We start from the raw sequence: 18,446 nt of genomic DNA on the forward strand, positions 1-18,446 counted from the left end.
CACTGAAAGCCATTTGAAAGTGCATTATTCTGCATGTGCGGAATGAGCCCATGTCATGACCATGCACCCATACTCTTATACTACAGCTTAATTGCTTCATATTCTCCATGCCAGGCATAGAAGATGGAGATTTGTAGAAAGCCTTCTATTTCTCTATGGTTTATCCAGCTGTAGGTGTATACAGGTGAATACAATATGCTAAATCACTTTTTCTGACATTTGTAGTAGTTCACTGTGCTTTGCTGTGTTTTTTTGTTTTTGTTTTTCTTCAGGGCCTCCGTGGATAGAAGTCGTCATAAGATGATCAACCCTCACCACAAAGTTGTTCACTCATGCACAAAAATGCCAGAGACCCTTGTAATGCTAAACGTGGGCTGCCCTCTGACAACCAAGGCTGGGCTTCAGAGTTTGCCAAGCAGGCCGAATATCTCCATGATAGCTCAAAGCAAACTTCCTGAGCTGTAGGAAGTGGCCGGAGCAGCTGTGCAGACATCGTTGCCAAGTTACAGAAGCACTCAGCTGTTTTCTGAGTTTCCCATTTTCCTATGAGCAACACAGGACAACTTTTCTGAGTCAATTTGATAATTAAGCACAAGTGGCTCTAGGCAAGCAAAGCAGTTTAGCCAAAATGCCTTCACTGCCACAAACAAAAGCGATATGTCAAGAGAGACGCTTCAGCCCTCCAACCAGCCATTTTAGTAGCTTCTGAAAGAAGAGACAGCTTGTGCCATTACAGGCCCCTCCAGAGACTGCATGCCTTCTGGATCAGCTGCATGGCTGGCCTTACTAGCCAGGGTGGCTCCCTTGACTCAGCCAGTGGGAGGAAGGTACAGACTGTCCTTCTTCAGCTCCTCAGGTATCCAGCTGCAGCTGTTCAAGGGTCAGCCGATGTACTCCCTTAGGCAAAATAACAGAATAGACTGAGGAAGTTATGTTACTTCAACTCTTGGATAGGATCTGGGTGGGCTCTGTGTGTTCTTTGGACAGAAGTCTAACTTGCAGAACATATCCTCGATTCAGATACTGGCTGCCCTATCACCACTGATGTTTAAACAGGTATCCCTTTTGAGATTATTCTTTTTAGCAGGGAAAAACTGAGTAGTTCAGAGGGAGGTTGTAATCAGAAGGATTTGATCATATCAACTTGTTTTAATTGTGCTTACAATAAACTCATAGCACTTTTCTGGAATGGCTGTCATTTGGATATACATGAGGGGGTAGTTGTATGTTCTCCAAGCTGAAAGACCTGTGTAGATATGTTTTCAGTTGATGTGATTGATTGCTGAAGCCTCACACATTTACTTCATCTATGCTGTGCCTTGTTTCAACAAATGTACACTTGTGATCAAATGCAACTTTTTCAGATCAGATTTAGATTGATATAACAACATAATTTATTTTCCAAACTTTCTCCAAGATGACAGTTGTAGGGTGCTTATTCCTGTAATGTGTGCAGTAAGATATGATGAGTATATTGTGAATTATCATCTGGTTCACAGTTCTAAAAATATAATAGAGAACACTACAAAGAACCGAGTATGAAATAGAGATTGTTCAGCCCAACTCTTCAGTTATTTCTTATGTTGAACTAATAAGTTTAAGCATCTCCAGTCCTTTTTTCTATATGATTGGCCATACCATCCTATGCAGAGTTACACCCTTCTGAGCCCATTCAAGTCAGTGGGCTGACAACTATGCAGTAGTTCATAGGATTGCACTGTAGGATAATTCCACATTTAAATACATAGCTAGGTACCAAATACTAAATTATTTGCTTATTTCCCATTCACGTGAAAGGAATTCATCTATTAAAACCAGCATTCAGCAATAATCACATTTCATTTGGAAGCCTCTTTACGAAATCATTATATCTGCTATTCCTTTCTCTTGCCTCCAACAGCCAACTCTTCCAGGATAAGTAAGCAGGCATCAAAATCACCTCAGAATTAGAGTTGCAAGCCACAAAAGTTGTTGTCAAGACTGCAACATAGTGTATTTAAAGAAGTTGTGCAAACCAAATTTACTTTTCTTCCTTTCATCAACATGTCAACTACCATAATAGTATCGCCGTAGATGCAGGTCTGTGGTGGTGGGAACGTAATTCATGTGCTTGAAACCATATTTTGAGCGGGCACTCTTCTGTCCTATCAGAGCTACCATGGGAAGTGAAGTGTCCAGTGTTGTCTTGAACTCCTAAAGAAAAGGACATTACTATAACCAGCAATACGAAATTAGATGATGGCCTATTATGCTCTGGAGGTCAGCCCCGTGGTGAATGCAGATTCTTGGTTGCGCACACATTTTTCTCCATCCGGAACTCACTGCTAGGCAAGTCAGAGATGCTCCATGGCTTCCAAAACCTCTTCAAGTGCAATTTTCCCACTATCTTTGCTGAAAAAGCAGAGAAGCTGTGTGTGCTCAGCCCACTGCAGCTTTTCTCACCCCTCCCACCTTCCCCCACTCACCTAACAGCAGTTCCTCCCACAAGTGACCAGCAGAGTAGCCTGAAGAGTGCTCCTTTTTAAGAGAAAAAAGCAGCAGACACCAAGACAAGTGTTGGGTATGGCAAATGATGGCTGGCTCAGCTGGGGTAGCTTCGCAGTGAGGAAATCCCCAGTTAGCACTGAAAACTCCAGGAAAAAACCCACTGTGTATAAACCTTCTTGTGTAATAGGCAGATGTTTGCCACACCTCATCTGATGTAACTGTATAGTTAATGTAAGCTCAGTATTCTGCCAGTGTATTACATCCATCAGACATTAAGCATATCAAAAAGTTTAGCGTATAGCTCTTTTTTTATGTGATAGCTGCTCTTGTCATCATAGCAGGAAAACTGAAAATCACAAACTGGAGATAGCTGTTGCATTGCTCACAATTCATTGTCTTTTATACACAACAAGTGATAACTTGGGACGCCTGAATCCTGAATGCTGTATGCTTTGTCAGAAAAACAGTGGTCAGTAGATTTTTGTTATAGGACAAATATTCCACAAGTATAATGGGATTATGGCAGTGAAACTCCTGACCACTGCCCTCTTCATATTGCAGTAATCAAATTCTTTCCCAACTCTTAAATTAATGTTACATCTTAACACAATGTGGATGAAACATTTCTCATTCTAAAAATACAGTGCCTGAGACAGAGACAAAATGAAAAGTTACGTATCCGAGTAGAGGAAAATCCATCTGGATAGTAAGTTAAAACTTAATGTCAATTTTTGCCTTGCAGTGATCCATCTTTGGCCTTAATGATAGTAAATGCTAAATGGTAATACAGGTGGAGAGGGAGACAGTTTGAAGTCATTATTCTCCTAAATAATATTCTGTTACTTCTTTCTTCAGAGTAAGGCCTGCTAAGCAACTTGATTGTTGAATCTTATTTCAAGGTTCCCAAAAAAGACATATTATTTCATAGAATGTTTACTGTGGGGTTTGCTATGTTCTACAGAGCTGAATATCTGACAGAATGCAAAAGCAGAAGGTCTTGGCTTTTAAAAAAAGAAACAAAGATCTAAAAAATGTGTAGGCTGTTGGGTGCTTTTTCTTCTGTTGTGAGTACTGCAGCAAGTCATCATTTCAGTCATCAGCCACTGACCTACTGAATTTGTAGAAAGGTTCTAATTCTAAGTGGGACCCAGGACCTAGTGCAGGAAGTCAGTGTTGTTGAGCCGATAGGGAACAGCGACCACAATGCTGTCAGATTCAGTATCTCTGCATGCGAACAAGTGACAACTACTAATGTAGTTACATTCGCCTTCAGAAAGGGAAATTTCTCAAAGATGAGGGGGATAGTGTGCAGGAAGCTGAAAGGGAAAATTAAGAGAGTCAAAACTGTCCAGGATGCTTGGAAGTTATTTAAAAACACAATAATAAAAGCTCAGCTGGAATGTGTTCCGCAGGTTAGGAAAGGCAGCACCCAGTCCAAAAGAAAGCCACCATGGTTAACAAGAGAGGTTGAGGAAAATATCAGAAAAAAGAAAATGTCTTTTAGAAAATGGAAGTCCAGTTTGACTGATGAAGAATATGAGAGGGAACACAAATGGTGGCAAAAGAGAAGCAAGTTAGCTGTAAGGGAGGCAAAAAAGGATTATGAGGAACGCATGGCTGCGAACATCAAGACCAGCAACAAACAGTTCTTCAAGTATATCAAAAGTAGGAAGCCAGCTAGGGAAGCGGTAGGCCTGTTAGATGACAAAGGAGCAAAAGGTGTGCTAAACGATGACAGGGAGATTGCAGAGAAGCTTAATGAACTCTTTGCATCTGTCTTCACCCAAGAGGAAGTTAGGAAAATTCCTGCACCTGAACCATGCTTCTTGGGAGGCGAATCCGAGGAACTAGCAAAGATAGTGGTAGACAAGGAAGAAGTTCTGGCAGCCATTGATAAACTAAATGCTACCAAATCCCCTGGCCCAGATTGCATTCACCCAAGAGTTCTTAAAGAGCTCAAGCATGAAATTGCTGATCTTCTCACTTTAATATGCAACTTATCCCTGAAATCAGGCTCCATCCCTGAAGACTGGAAGATGGCCAATGTCACACCAATTTTTAAGAAAGGATCTAGGGGGGACCCGGGAAATTACAGGCCAGTCAGTTTGACATCTGTTCCTGGTAAATTAGTAGAATCTATCATTAAAGATAAAATTATAAAACATGTAGAAAAGCAAGACCTGCTGAGAACGAGTCAGCATGGCTTTTGCAGAGGCAAATCCTGTCTTACAAACTTACTAGAGTTCTTTGAGGGTGTAAACAGGCATGTGGATAAGGGGGAACCAGTGGACATTGTCTACTTGGATTTCCAAAAGGCTTTTGACAAAGTTCCTCACCAGAGACTATTGAGAAAACTCAGCAATGAAGGAATAAGAGGGGAAGTCCTCCTATGGATTAAAAACTGGTTGAGAAACAGGAAGCAAAGAGTGGGTGTAAATGGGAAGTTCTCACAATGGAGAGATGTAGGGAGTGGTGTCCCCCAGGGATCCGTTTTGGGACCAGTGCTCTTTAACCTATTCATAAATGACCTGGAAGTAGGGGTGGGTAGCGTGGTGGCCAAGTTTGCAGATGATACCAAATTATGTAGTGTGGTGAGAACCACAAAGGATTGCGAAGAGCTCCAAGCAGACCTTGATAAATTAGGTGAGTGGGCTCAGAAATGGCAAATGCAGTTCAGTGTAGCAAAATGCAAAGTGATGCACATAGGGGCAAAAAATCCAAACTTAACATACAAGCTACAGGGGTCAGTGCTATCAGTCACAGACCAGGAAAGGGATTTGGGCGTCTTAGTTGATAGTTCCATGGGAATGTCAACTCAATGCATGGCAGCTGTGAAAAAGGCAAACTCTATGCTGGGGATCATTAGGAAAGGAATTGAGAATAAAACTGCAAAGATTGTCATGCCGTTATATAAAGCAGTGGTGCGACCGCACTTGGAGTACTGTGTCCAGTTCTGGTCGCCGCATCTCAAAAAGGATATTGAGGAGATAGAAAAAGTGCAGAGAAAAGCAACAAGGATGATTGAGGGACTGGAGCACCTTCCCTATGAGGAGAGGCTGCAGCGTTGGAGACTCTTTAGTTTGGAGAGGAGACGGCTGAGGGGGGATATGATTGAAGTCTATAAAATTATGCATGGGGTAGAAAATGTTGACAGAGAGAAATTTTTCTCTCTTTCTCACAATACTAGAACCAGGGGGCATTCATTGAAAATGCTGGGGGGAAGAATTAGGACTAATAAAAGGAAACACTTCTTCACGCAGTGTGTGATTGGTGTTTGGAATATGCTGCCACAGGAGGTGGTGATGGCCACTAACCTGGATAGCTTTAAAAGGGGCTTGGACAGATTTATGGAGGAGAAGTCGATTTATGGCTACCAATCTTGATCCTCTTTGATCTGAGATTGCAAATGCCTTAACAGACCAGGTGCTCGGGAGCAATAACCGCAGAAGGCCATTACTTTCACATTCTGCATGTGAGCTCCCAAAGGCACCTGGTGGGCCACTGTGAGTAGCAGAGAGCTGGACTAGATGGACTCTGGTCTGATCCAGCTGGCTTGTTCTTATGTTCTTATGTTCTAAAGGGTAGTGGCTCAACTGTAATAATTTTCATTTTTATTATCAAAATATATATTCTGGATTATTCCATCATGCACACATGAAGTGCCTTTGTAGTAACAACATTAACTGGACTTCCCCATGTGCTTTTCCATGTTAAAGTTTGTCCTCTCCAATAGTCCTTTCTAGTCATGTTACCTTCAGAGTCCCTAGATTCAGCCACATGATATTTAATGTACATGTTGCTGAGTTCTGTTTATATTTTAAGAAACCAAGAAGCTTCTGCAAACACTCCCTAAGTAGTCTAGGAACATAGCTTTTGTCATCAAACTATTTTGACAGTTTTGAGGGCGTGGCTTTGCTTACATGGCACACGCTGATTGGTTGGTCGGCGGGACATACTGTTTGATGCAGGACTTCCCATTTGGTAGGCGGGACTTCCTGACTTCTAATCTTGAGCTCAGAAAATCCTATATAGGAGTGTACAGGATTGGGAATGCTGCTACATTTCTATACATTTACTACTAATAAGCTTTACTGACTCTGGCTTTTGGCTCTTCAGGTATGGGCTTCCATATTTCAGAAGGAAGATATTCATCATCACTGGATGAAGAATGACTCTCTTTCACTGTAAACACAAAAATAAAAGCAGATCACCTAATTAGGACACGTTCACCTGCACTTCAGAAAGTGTAATATTTCCATATTTTAGATGAATCCAAAGCTATTGATGATCTTTATCCCACATACACTGATGTATTTGATAGCACTCTTACACATACTGGGGGACATGAGGTGATGGAGGAGGAAAGTGGGAGAATGGGATTTATATTCCCATTTATCTGTGACAGCTCACTAGGGGATCCTGGCTATTCCTCACTCATCCTAGAATATTGTACAGGATTTTTGCAAGGCGAGAAGAACAATGTATCCTAAACATGGGTGCACATTCAGCTTTGCCAAACTAAAAAAGGCCGAAAAATACCTTTCCAGTGTTTTTGGGATTTTCCCATAGGCTTTAATGGGACCCTTTAATTCCTCCTACTCCACTATAATCTATTAGGAATCTTTCCAGAGCTTGGGAGGGGGTGGTGGTGGTTTTAAAGGTAGAGGCACCAAATTTACAGCATACCTTCTAGTGAGTAGAGGAACAAACAGGCCCAATGAAATCAGACCCCTTGATCCAATCTTTATCAAACTTGGGGATTCTTGTAAGAAGAGTCACCAGCAGCTAAACTGAAAGTTTGGTGCCTCTACCACAAAAACAGCTCCCCTTCCCAGAGCCCATAGGCTATAATGGAGCCCAAACTCCATCTGATTTGACTTTTTCGCCAAAATTTTTATAGCCTAATGTAACCAAATCTGAAAAATACAATTTGGGGTGTGTGTGCGTGTCACACTGCTAATCCTGAGTGCCCTGAAGAAAGGGTGGGATAAAAATCTAAGACAAGACCAGTTCCCAGTGAGATACTATGAATCAGCCTAGCCACTCGCCTCTGAATTATGAAGCACTTTCCGTAAGCGCACATGCAATAGGATTAGAAATTATATCTGAAGTTATTTTTTTAAAAAACGGGTTTCCCATTCTGGTCTCCAAACATACAGCAAATTAATGCTGTCTGAGCCTCAATAGTATTTGGTGTGTCTGTCATAAATTGGCACTGAAATCCCTTTGCAGTAGAAACATGACTGCACAGCAGTTTGCAATTTTAAAAAAATTGCAAGGATAAATAAACCAGCTGCCCAAAGCTCTATGCAATTCATACAAGTTAACACAAGAGAAGCTTGTCTAGTAGCAGGTCAGGGAGGTTGTGATTTTCCCACCGTATTCTAAGCACAGGATAAAGCACAAGAGTTTGATTAGTACCTGGCATCCTAATTAAAAGAAACAAAAGTAGAAGCAGAGAATAAGTGATTTGTAAAAAAAAAACCCCTCAAGGGTTGAGGAATATATTTAGATAATTGTATTGTCCTATACACATGACCACAATTTTCTAAGCGGGTCTACACTGAAGAAACCTAACAGGTATATTTCAGCCTGGCTGCTGAGACTTTCTGTGCAAGAGAATCCTATTCCTCATCCTTTCATTTCCTAGGCTATCTTGGGGGAACAGCCATGGTCATTATCTAGATTTACACCTGCAGTTGTAAATGCTCATGTGCAATGGAACTTCAAAACTTTTAAAAATAAAGTTTCACAGAGAAGTTGTTTTGTTCCAGAGGTTAGAGAAAGGGGATTCTGAAACCCTTCCCCAACTCATGGATCCTCAGCTCAAAATTGCCTCCCTCTAGTGCCAAGCTGAGAAGTTCTTTTGTGGGTGGGTGGGTGGGTGGTGGTGGTGGTGGTGGTTGGGATGTCCTGTTTTTTTTTAAAAAAAACCCACTTGTTAGGGCTTCACGTGTTTCCACATACCTCATAATTAGTGCCTCTGTACCTGCCACTGAGCATGTTCAATTAAACCATTCCAGTCAGTTTTAATACATCCATAATTTTTTTCAACATAGATACATTCAGTTAGCAGAAAGAGCTCCTAAAACATGGCTGGACACTTAACATAAAAATCTTTACATTGATCTACATACTCAAGATTGGGTAGCTGATACCTTTTAAGGACAAGATGGAAGACTGACTTCCTGCCTCATTGATTCTCTTTGTTGCTTTGGAATAGATATTCCTAATGGTGCTGCATGAAGAGTCAATAGAAACTCGGCCTGTGTACCTGAGTAGAGAAACGAGACTGACTCAGTATAAAGCTCACGATCATCCCCAAAGCAGTGTAAATGTATCTACTCACCAGCTTTAAACTTGTATAGGCTGCTGAAAACATTTCACATCGGCAGCATCTGGCAATGAAAACAATCTACCTGATATTAAGTAACTAATTTGAGAACTAATAATGTTTATGTATTATTATTTATTAATAAAATATTTATATCCCCCTTTTCTGCATGGTTCAATCTAGCTTATAACCATAGTTCAAACTTTGCCATTTAAAACCAACAGAATTAAACCTCTAATACTCCCTTACCCAAAAGATTACTATAATCTTGCAACGCTTTCTGCAGATTTCCAGTAATGGGGCTCTTCTCACTTTGGAAAAGGCCTGGGGCTCTCGTTCATGCTATGCAAGCCATCTGAAGTGGATTAACAGCCAGTAAGTAGCAGCTTGGATACTGTAGTTAGTACATGAGGATATATGGGAGGAGATAGACCATGAAGGGATTTTTTTCATTATAACCGTTGCCTTGAATTGTCTTGGAAACAAGCTGGCAGCTAATGAAACTTCTTTAAAATAGGTGAAATATATTCCTGTTAGCTGCCCCTGACAGTAATCAGGCCGTGGTGCATTATGTGCAGTCAAAGTAATCTTTTCACGTTTAGTACAGTAAGCATTACCACAAATCTGGAGAATATGCCAATATTATTAACCCCATATTGCAGGTGGTCAGAATCAGCTCCCCTAATGGCACCTTACAAGTTTGGGGTTGAGGTGAGTCTTCCTTATTCACAACTCACACACTTAGCCACTGTGGTTCAACAGGTCACTCAGCCAGAGCAAAAAGGTACAGAGTGAAGAGCAAAAGTGCTGGGATGAACACCCCCCCTCCCCCATAATGTGTGGTTCTTCATGCTTCAAAAGAACCAGAGAGACTGAAATTACACCAGACTAATTTACCACTGCTATGACATGGGTAAACATCCTTATCTGTAACACCAGCCCTTGATAACCTGGGGGCCAAACCACAGGCACTGGAATTCTGTGGCTGAAATGCCAAACATGATCTTGGACTCTTAAAAAGCAGCTAATAGAGGCAGCAGCAGATAATAAATCACAGCTATTGTGTCTAATTTTTCCTTCCTGTATTTTACACTACTTTTTACCACCAGTTGATTTAAAAAAGGTACTGTATGAAACCTCTTATCTCTTACTAGCATCTAAAGGAGTCAATTGGGACCATTTTGACTGAAGACAATATATGGGAAAGGGAGTTACTTTCTTTCCTTTCCCAGTATTGTAACCCTGATCTACTGGGGGAGGGGTACCGTAGTTCTTTTTCAAGATCTGTATACGTCTGAAGTGCTAAAGAGAAAACTCCAGAATCACTGTATAGTTTGCCATGAATCATAGGAATTTGTTAAAGGTATTCTGGACACCAATGGTATACCCTGACTAAATCTTCAAGATTCATGCACCTAAATCTGCATCACATTCCTGCAATTTGCAGTCCTCACTTTCACACAAAATTGTTTATTTCCCACTCAAAAATCTTCTTGTGCTATCTGTTATGCTCACCCTGGACACTGGGATCTGAGTTTTGATTTCATTTCTCCAGCTTCAGTTCTGAAATGAGTTTTCCTCTAAATGCCACAAGCATGTATAGAGACTATATTCCAGCGGTGGCAAACCTTTTTGAGACCGAGTGCCCAAATTGCAAACCAAAACCCACTTATTAATCACAAAGTGTCAACACTTTAACCTGAATACTGAGGTTTTCGTTTAGAAAAAATGGTTGGCTCCGAGGTGTGCGTTACTCAGGAATAAGCTTGGTGGTAGTCAGTGGCTTTGCTTCGAAGCAACCGAGCAACTCTTCCATTGGGTGAATCACGACCCTAGGAGGGTCAGAAGCAAGCCCCATTGCCAGCAACCGAGCTTACTCCCAGGTGAAGGATCACATTTTAGTTCTTCGCATGAAAATCAGTGGGGTTTAACAGCGCTTAACAGGGTTACCTACACTACTTCCCCAAAACTAGGTCTTAGGTTTAATGCTAATAATCGAGCCCAGCGGCCCAGGCCAGTCTAGATGGGGGGGGGGGCACTCTGTTTGCACATGCCCACAGAGACGGCTCTAAGTGCCACCTCTGGCACCTGTGCCATAGGTTTGCCATCACTACTATATTCAGATATAGATGAACAAACGGAACTTTGTTTATGTTGGGCAGGAACTGGCTTGTTGGGCTCATGCATTTCCTTCCAGTTTTCCTTCCCCACATCTTTGATTTGAAGGTCTAATTTGTTATGACATCCAAATGCAGGTACTTACAAACTTGAGTTTATTTCTTTCTTTTGCAGGAAAGAAAGAAATTCTTGTTAGTGCAGGTGCCCACATCAAATATCACAACAAGATGGAGTTAGAGTTAGACCAAAGCCTTTAGAAACCAGAAAGTCTTTGGAGATGCTGCGCATGTGATGGGAAGAGGGAATACTCAAGCACAACAAGAAGCCAAGTCTCCACTTGTGATAAACTGCCACAAGATAGAACTTTAGAAGGGCTAAAAGATAGTTAATTTATTCTGTAAAGATGTTGCTCTCGTCCCTTTATGTGCTTTGCAACTGTCAACATGGCTGCACCAGGGTTTATTCTAAGTCCCCCCCCCCCCGCCATTGCACCAGAAGCCAGTGCTAGCCCAAAATCTGCAATCTTGATTAGTCTCAAGCAATTGGTCCTGATAGTATACTATTTCTATATGGTTATGAGCTGAGGCAACAGTAATCATCTTAATTTTCCTATTTCTTGATCTTTTTTTCCTCATCCATCTTATCTTGTTCCTTTTTAAAGCCCATAGTGCCAACTGAACAAAAAATGATTTCTGACTGCACACTTTGTTTCCCTGCTGCACAAAATGTGTCCCGCTGCCCAATAGAATAACCCCTGGATTGCACAGATGGCATCTGATGATTCAAAAGCCTCTGCTGGCATCTAAATACACCAATAGGACCACAACTATTATTAGGTCATGGATCACATGTTCAAAATGGAAGTTGGACACAGCAGTGGGTTAGTAATGTATTAGATGATACTATGCTCCATTTCTTCTCTCTGCTGGCTAGATTTATTATATTTCCTTCTAGATTAAATCTATACCTTTTCTTTAAGATTCTGGAAGAACTATTCATCCTTTCTTTCTGGAGAGTCTGTTCAAGCAAAGCGATTTCTTCCTTTGAGGGCCATGAGGATGCAAGAAATTCCTCCTTGTCATCAGTAAGTGGAAATTTGTCCACAGAAAGGTCCACGCTATCACTGTAGGCTTCTGCAGCTTCTGTGACTCTGTGAGGTGCTGTGTATTGTGACACAGTCTGGGAGTGAGAGGAGGAAAGCATACACCAGATCTCAGCTGACATTTACTGACATTTATATAACCCCTTTCTGCCAATACGCTCAAGGCTGCTTACAATTTGAACTCACTAAAAAATTAAAAAGATACAAATGAGAAAACTACACAACAGCAGAAGTCTCTCACATCATTGGTGATTTCTTCAGCAGCTGATAGTCTGCTGGGCTTCTTTTCTTTTTCCTTTCCCTCAGGGCACTCATTATTTGGATGTGTTCTTCATTCACCATAGTCATGTAAAAATAGCTAATAATATTCAGCTGCTTCCTTATTACTACATGCAGGCTACTATCAATGTGATTGGTGGCTGCTTCTAACGTTCCATTGAGCAAGGCAATCTATCTAGTATTCTGAACAAATGAGATACAGTCTGCCTACTGTACCTGCCCCTTATAGCATCAGCATAACATGGACAAGTTTGTGAGGAGCAGCTTAATGCTTAAGTACATGATTTAGGGGGAGGGAAGGCAGCATGGCATAGCCCGATCACATTAGATTTTGGAAGCTAAGCAGGGTCAATACTTGGAAGGGAGACCATCAAGGAAGACTGCAGAGAAAGGCAAAGGCAAACCACCCCAGCTTCTCACTTGCCTTGATAGCCCTTTGCTGGGGTTGCCATAACATAGAGTGGGATACAGTAATGCTCGCTCTCTGTCCGACCTGCAGCCTATCCCAAGGGATGTGGGGTGTGGTGCTGGAGTTGTGAACTTTGCTCCGTGGCTGGTGTTGATGAATGCAAGGTCCATTAATAATAAGACGCTGTTCTCCAGGATTTTCTCGGAGAGCAGGATGTGGACCTTGCATGTATCACAGAGACCTGGGTGAGGGAGAGTGAGATGGTTCCATGATTATCCCCCATCCCTAAATAAAGGCTGAGGGGCGCGTGGCATGGTGATGATCACTCAGGATTCAATCTCCTCTCGGATGTCCCCTGTTCCACTGATTGAGGGGATAGAGTGCATGGGCCTCCTTTGGGACTCCTTGGAGAGGCTGGCTGTAGTGCTGGTGTACTGGTCGCCTAGTGCCCCAGAAGATAGCCTGTCGTGGCTCCTAGAGGTGGTTGCCGAGTGGGTGTTTCGGTTCCCTAACCTGATAGTGTTGAGGGACTTCAATGTCCACGTGGATTCAGCCTCCTCTTTGGCGGCTGCATATCTGGTGTCATCTATGGTGACACTAGGCCTCTCCTTACTAAATACCGAGAACCCTACTCATTAGGGAGGCCACGCTCTTGACCTGATCTTTGTGGTGGGTGTGCATGTGGTCCTATCCTCTAGTGAAAGAGTGCCATGATCTGATTGATGCTGTTGTGCCTGCCTGTCTGATGGGCATATTTTGGCCCGCCTGCAAAGGCTAATGGATCCTGAGAGATTCCAAAATATCCTGCGGGATGCTCCTCCCACTGGTGCCCCTCTTGGTGAGCTGGTAGAGAGCTGGAATACCAGGCTCTCTGAAGCAATTGAATCTTCCATTCTTGGGCAAGGTAATTGAGAGCACAGTGGCAGATCAGCTCCAGAAGTTTTTGGAAGATGCTAAAGTGTTGGATCCCTACCAATCTGGCTTCTGTCCTGGTCATGGGAATGAGATGGTTCTGATTGCTATTGTGGATGACCTCCGGTGCCAGTTAGACAGAGGTGGTTTGGCGCTCCTGATGTTATTAAATCTCACTGCAGTATTTGACACAGTAGATCATGACTTTTTGGTCATCGCCTCGCTGATGTTGGGGTACGGGGGACAGCCTTGTGCTGAATGAACTCGTTTCTCCAGGACTGGGGACAGCAGGTGACATTGGGGGAGGAGAGTTCCGGGCGGTATTCCGTTGTGTGCTGGCTGCTGCAGGGGGCAATCTTTTCCCCAATGCTTTTTAATATCTAAATGCACCCCCTGAATGAGCTGGTCTGGAATTTTGGGCTGCGGTGTCATTAATACGCAGGTGACATCCAACTTGTCCTTACAATGGAGGGCCGGCCGGACTCGCTCCCTAAGCTCTCTATTGGTGTTTTGAAGCTGTGGCTGGTTGGTTAAGAGCTAGCAGTTGAAACTGAATCCAACAAAGATGGAGGTTCTGTGGGTGCATCAGGGGGAGATGCCAGCCGACTTTAGCTTGCATATGCTGGATGGTGAGACTTTATATCTGACTTTGTCGGTTAGTAAACAGGCATGTGGATAAGGGGGAACCAGTGGACATTGTCTACTTGGATTTCCAAAAGGCTTTTGACAAAGTTCCTCACCAGAGACTGTTGAGAAAACTCAGCAATCAAGGAATAAGAGGGGAAGTCCTCCTATGGATTAAAGACTGGTTGATAAACAGGAAACAAAGAGTGGGTGTAAATGGGAAGTTCTCACAATGGAGAGATGTAAGGAGTGGTGTCCCCCAGGGATCCGTTTTGGGACCAGTGCTCTTTAACCTATTCATAAATGACCTGGAAGTAGGGGTGGGTAGCGTCGTGGCCAAGTTTGCAGATGATACGAAATTATGTAGTGTGGTGAGAACTGCAAAGGATTGCGAAGAGCTCCAAGCGGACCTTGATAAATTAGGTGAGTGGGCTAAGAAATGGCAAATGCAGTTCAATGTAGCAAAATGCAAAGTGATGCACATAGGGGCAAAAAATCCAAACTTAACATACACGCTACAGGGGTCAGTGCTATCAGTCACAGACCAGGAAAGGGATTTGGGCGTCTTAGTTGATAGTTCCATGGGAATGTCAACTCAATGCATGGCAGCTGTGAAAAAGGCAAACTCTATGCTGGGGATCATTAGGAAAGGAATTGAGAATAAAACTGAAAGGATTGTCATGCCCTTATATAAAGCAGTGGTGCGACCGCACTTGGAGTACTGTGTTCAGTTCTGGTCGCCACACCTCAAAAAGGATATCGAGGAGATAGAAAAAGTGCAGAGAAGGGCAACAAGGTTGATTGAGGGACTGGAGTACCTTTCTTATGAGGAGAGGCTGCAGCGTTTGGGACTCTTTAGTTTGGAGAGGAGATGTCTGAGTGGGGATATGATTGAAGTCTATAAAATTATGCATGGGATAGAAAATGTTGACAGAGAGAATTTTTTCTCTTTTTCTCACAATACTAGAACCAGGGGGCATCCATTGAAAATGCTGGGGGGAAGAATTAGGACTAATAGAAGGAAACACTTCTTCACGCAATGCGTGATTGGTGTTTGGAATATGCTGCCACAGGAGGTGGTGATGGCCACTAACCTGGATAGCTTTAAAAGGGGCTTGGACAGATTTATGGAGGAGAAGTTGATCTCTGGCTACCAATCTTGATCCTCTTTGATCTGAGATTGCAAATGCCTTAACAGTCCAGGTGCTCAGGAGCAACAGCAGCAGAAGGCCTTTGCTTTCACATCCTGCATGTGAGCTCCCAATGGCACCTGGTGGGCCACTGCAAGTAGCAGAGATCTGGACTAGATGGACTCTGGTCTGATCCAGCTGGCTTGTTCTTATGTTCTTATGTTCTTAGTAGCCTGGGGGTGATGCTGGATTCCAGGACCTCCTTGGAAGCTCAGGTCACCAAAATGGCCCAGACAGTTTTTTATCATCTTCGCCAGGCAAGACAGTTGGCCCCGTATCTCTCCTAACCTGGCTACAGTAATCCACGCAACCAGATTGGACTATTGTAACTTGGTCTACACTGGCCTGTCCTTAAACCTAATCTAGAAATTAAAACTTGTTTAGCATGCAGCTGCTAGACTCCTAGCTGGAGTTTCTAGCAGGGACCATGTAACACTTGCCCTATACCATCTCTATTGGCTGTCTATCGAGTACCGGGTCATTTTCAAGGTATTGGTTCTGACCTTTAAGGCTCTGAGCAGTCTTGAACCCACATACCTTCAGGACCGCCTTTCCCCAAATTGCCCAATTAGGTCCCTCTGCTCCTTGGAGGAGAACCTACTGGTAATCCCTGGCCCGAAAAATATCTGGCTGGCCTCAACAAGGGCCAGGGCTTATTCTGTCCTGCCCCTTACCTGGTGGAATATGGTAACGAGTGAGATCAGGGCCCTGCGAGATGAGTTGTTTCTGCAGGACCTGTGAGACGGAGCTATTCTGCCAGGCTTTTCCCGGAGGCCAGCCAGGCTGACATCTACTTTTACTGGTCTCCTGGGGGTTATTCGAGGTTTTAAGTCATCATCTTGTCTGTTTTAAGCTGTTATTACATTGTACTAGTTGCTTTTACAGAGTTTTAGGATTATTTGTTGTTGTTTTAATTGAGGTTTGTTTTATGCTGTTGTATTGCCACCCAAGTCATCGCATTTCAGAATAACCTACTTTGCAAGTCTAAAATGGGGGGAAAGGCTAGATATAATACCATGAGCACCTTAAAGGAAAGGCAGGATAAAATGTAATAAACTATCTCATCCACATCTCAAGTCATTGGCACCAGAAGCCCTTCCCAAAGTAGATATATATATTCTCTAACATAATTTCTGAAGAGCCTTGGGATTGATTTGGCCCTTTTGTGATCAAAATAGCAAGGACATGTTAGATCAGGGGTGGCGAACCTTTGGCACTCCAGATGTTATGGACTACAATTCCCATCAGCCCCTACAATTGGCCATGCTGGCAGGGACTGAGGGGAATTGTAGTCCATAACATCTGGAGTGCCAAAGGTTCGCCACCACGGTGTTAGATTATCTCAGGAGTCTCTGAAAAACTCAGACATTTGAATACACCCACAATGAATGTTCAGTAAGTCTTGTTGATGATTTTCAACAGACGAAAATAAAATCTCTACTATGAATTTATCTTGAAGTTCACAGTGATACAGTGCCAATGGCCCCACTGTATGATAATATTTCAGCCTTCCTCATGCCGCTTTAAAGGCAGTATATCCATTACAGACTGTTAAAGCAAGTTACCTGGCCGCTGCAGTTGCAGAGGATGGTAGTGCATTCTGGACCTGCTCTGAAAAAGCCCTGTGAGTTTATGAATGTGTCTGAGGGTTGCTTTTGAGCAAGGTTGGCCCCTGGAGCCCAGACCTAAAAAACCCAGCACAGATGAATAAGAAACATTAAATTTCTGTAACATCTATCATTCACATTTAGATTAAACAGCTTTGCATTTTCATTGGAGAGTCGAAACATACATTATTGGCAATCACACATAAATATAGAGTTGCACTTACCTGGAACTGTAGTTCATTGAGTGGGTTCTGTGCAGACACACATTGGACTGTGCTTGCGCAGGCCTGCCAAAGAAAGGTGTCTGTTCTGTAGCAATCAACAGCACTCACTCCCCCTCCCCTTGGGAGGGAGGATTCCCACTCAAATGGTAATGTGATGGGAGGGAATGGAGTCACAAGTTTTGATGAAGAAGCCAAAGCTGGAATCAGTAAAGGCACTAATATGACTATCAATACTAGCCAAATTCAAAGTATAAGTGACATGGTTTTTGAAAAGGGCAGAGCCCTTCTAATCTTCCATGGGAGAGGAGAAAAATTCACAATTTTGAAGAAAAAATATCTTACAGAGCCTGAGGCCTGATGCGAGGTGAAGAAAATCAGCAGAGCTGAAGCAAGAATTCCTTGAAAAGGCAAAGCCCTTCTCTATTGCCATGGCAGAAAAGAAAAAAAAATCACAACTTTTACAAAAATTACCTCACAAGATCTGCTTGGATTAAGGTAAAGAATCAGCAAAGCTGAAGCAAAAACCTTGAAAATGGCAGAGCACTTCTCAAATTCCAGGGTAGAAGAGAAAAAAAAACTCACGATTTTGACGAAAAACTGCCTCACAGGGTCTGAGACAAAGAATCAGCAGAGTTGAACCAAGAACTTCTTTGCACAGTGGTGGTAAAAGAAGAACTGAGGAAATAGCTCTTCTCCCCTCCCATCATATGACAATTTGGTGACCAAGCTGATGTGGGGCTACACAGAATACCCACAAAGATGAACTTTAGTTTGACAGTCTTTCTTAACTCTATCAGACACAGATATATTTTTTTAAAAAAAACACCATCTCCCTGGAGGGCACTTCAAAATACTTTTATGTTACTGTATTCAATACTGAGCGCCCCAGGGATAGGGCAGTATATTAAATAAATAAATAATAATAATAGTAATATTCATATTCATATTACATTATTTTACAGTAGTAATTTGAAAATTGAGGGAGACATAATGAAACCTTGCATCTCTCCTATCACAGAAATATACTGACTTGCCTTTCAGCGAGAAACAGACACTCACATCTTGGGTTAAACATAAAAGATTTCAGCAGGATGAAAAAATGGTCATTTGGTCAATAAGAATTGAGCTGAGCCCAAGTCACTATGGTGTTTCTTATGCAT

The 18,446-nt window shown here is 42.5% G+C and overlaps 2 protein-coding genes across 6 annotated transcripts in view; one reads left to right on the forward strand and one right to left on the reverse strand.

Moving 5' to 3' along the window:
- LRRC56 (leucine rich repeat containing 56) overlaps positions 1–1,189 on the forward strand; it is a 47,471-nt gene extending 46,282 nt beyond the window's left edge. For all 5 annotated transcript variants that reach the window (XM_048486698.1, XM_048486697.1, XM_048486696.1 and 2 more), the window contains one exon: positions 273–1,189. In XM_048486698.1, the coding sequence (XP_048342655.1) occupies positions 273–465 (193 nt within the window). In that variant the 3' untranslated portion in view covers positions 466–1,189. The remainder of the gene's footprint in view (positions 1–272) is intronic.
- Positions 1,190–2,046: 857 nt separating this feature from the next.
- The window catches only part of LMNTD2 (lamin tail domain containing 2), a gene marked incomplete at its 5' end in the record, with an annotated part of 59,569 nt that continues 43,169 nt past the window's right edge, over positions 2,047–18,446 (reverse strand). The window contains 5 exons of the mRNA XM_048484563.1: positions 2,047–2,193; positions 6,584–6,669; positions 8,646–8,761; positions 11,907–12,118; positions 17,021–17,140. Of these exons, the coding sequence (XP_048340520.1) occupies positions 2,047–2,193; positions 6,584–6,669; positions 8,646–8,761; positions 11,907–12,118; positions 17,021–17,140 (681 nt within the window). The remainder of the gene's footprint in view (positions 2,194–6,583; positions 6,670–8,645; positions 8,762–11,906; positions 12,119–17,020; positions 17,141–18,446) is intronic.

The sequence above is a fragment of the Sphaerodactylus townsendi genome, linkage group LG02 (assembly GCF_021028975.2).
Source record: "Sphaerodactylus townsendi isolate TG3544 linkage group LG02, MPM_Stown_v2.3, whole genome shotgun sequence".
Classification (NCBI taxonomy): Eukaryota; Metazoa; Chordata; class Lepidosauria; order Squamata; family Sphaerodactylidae; genus Sphaerodactylus; species Sphaerodactylus townsendi.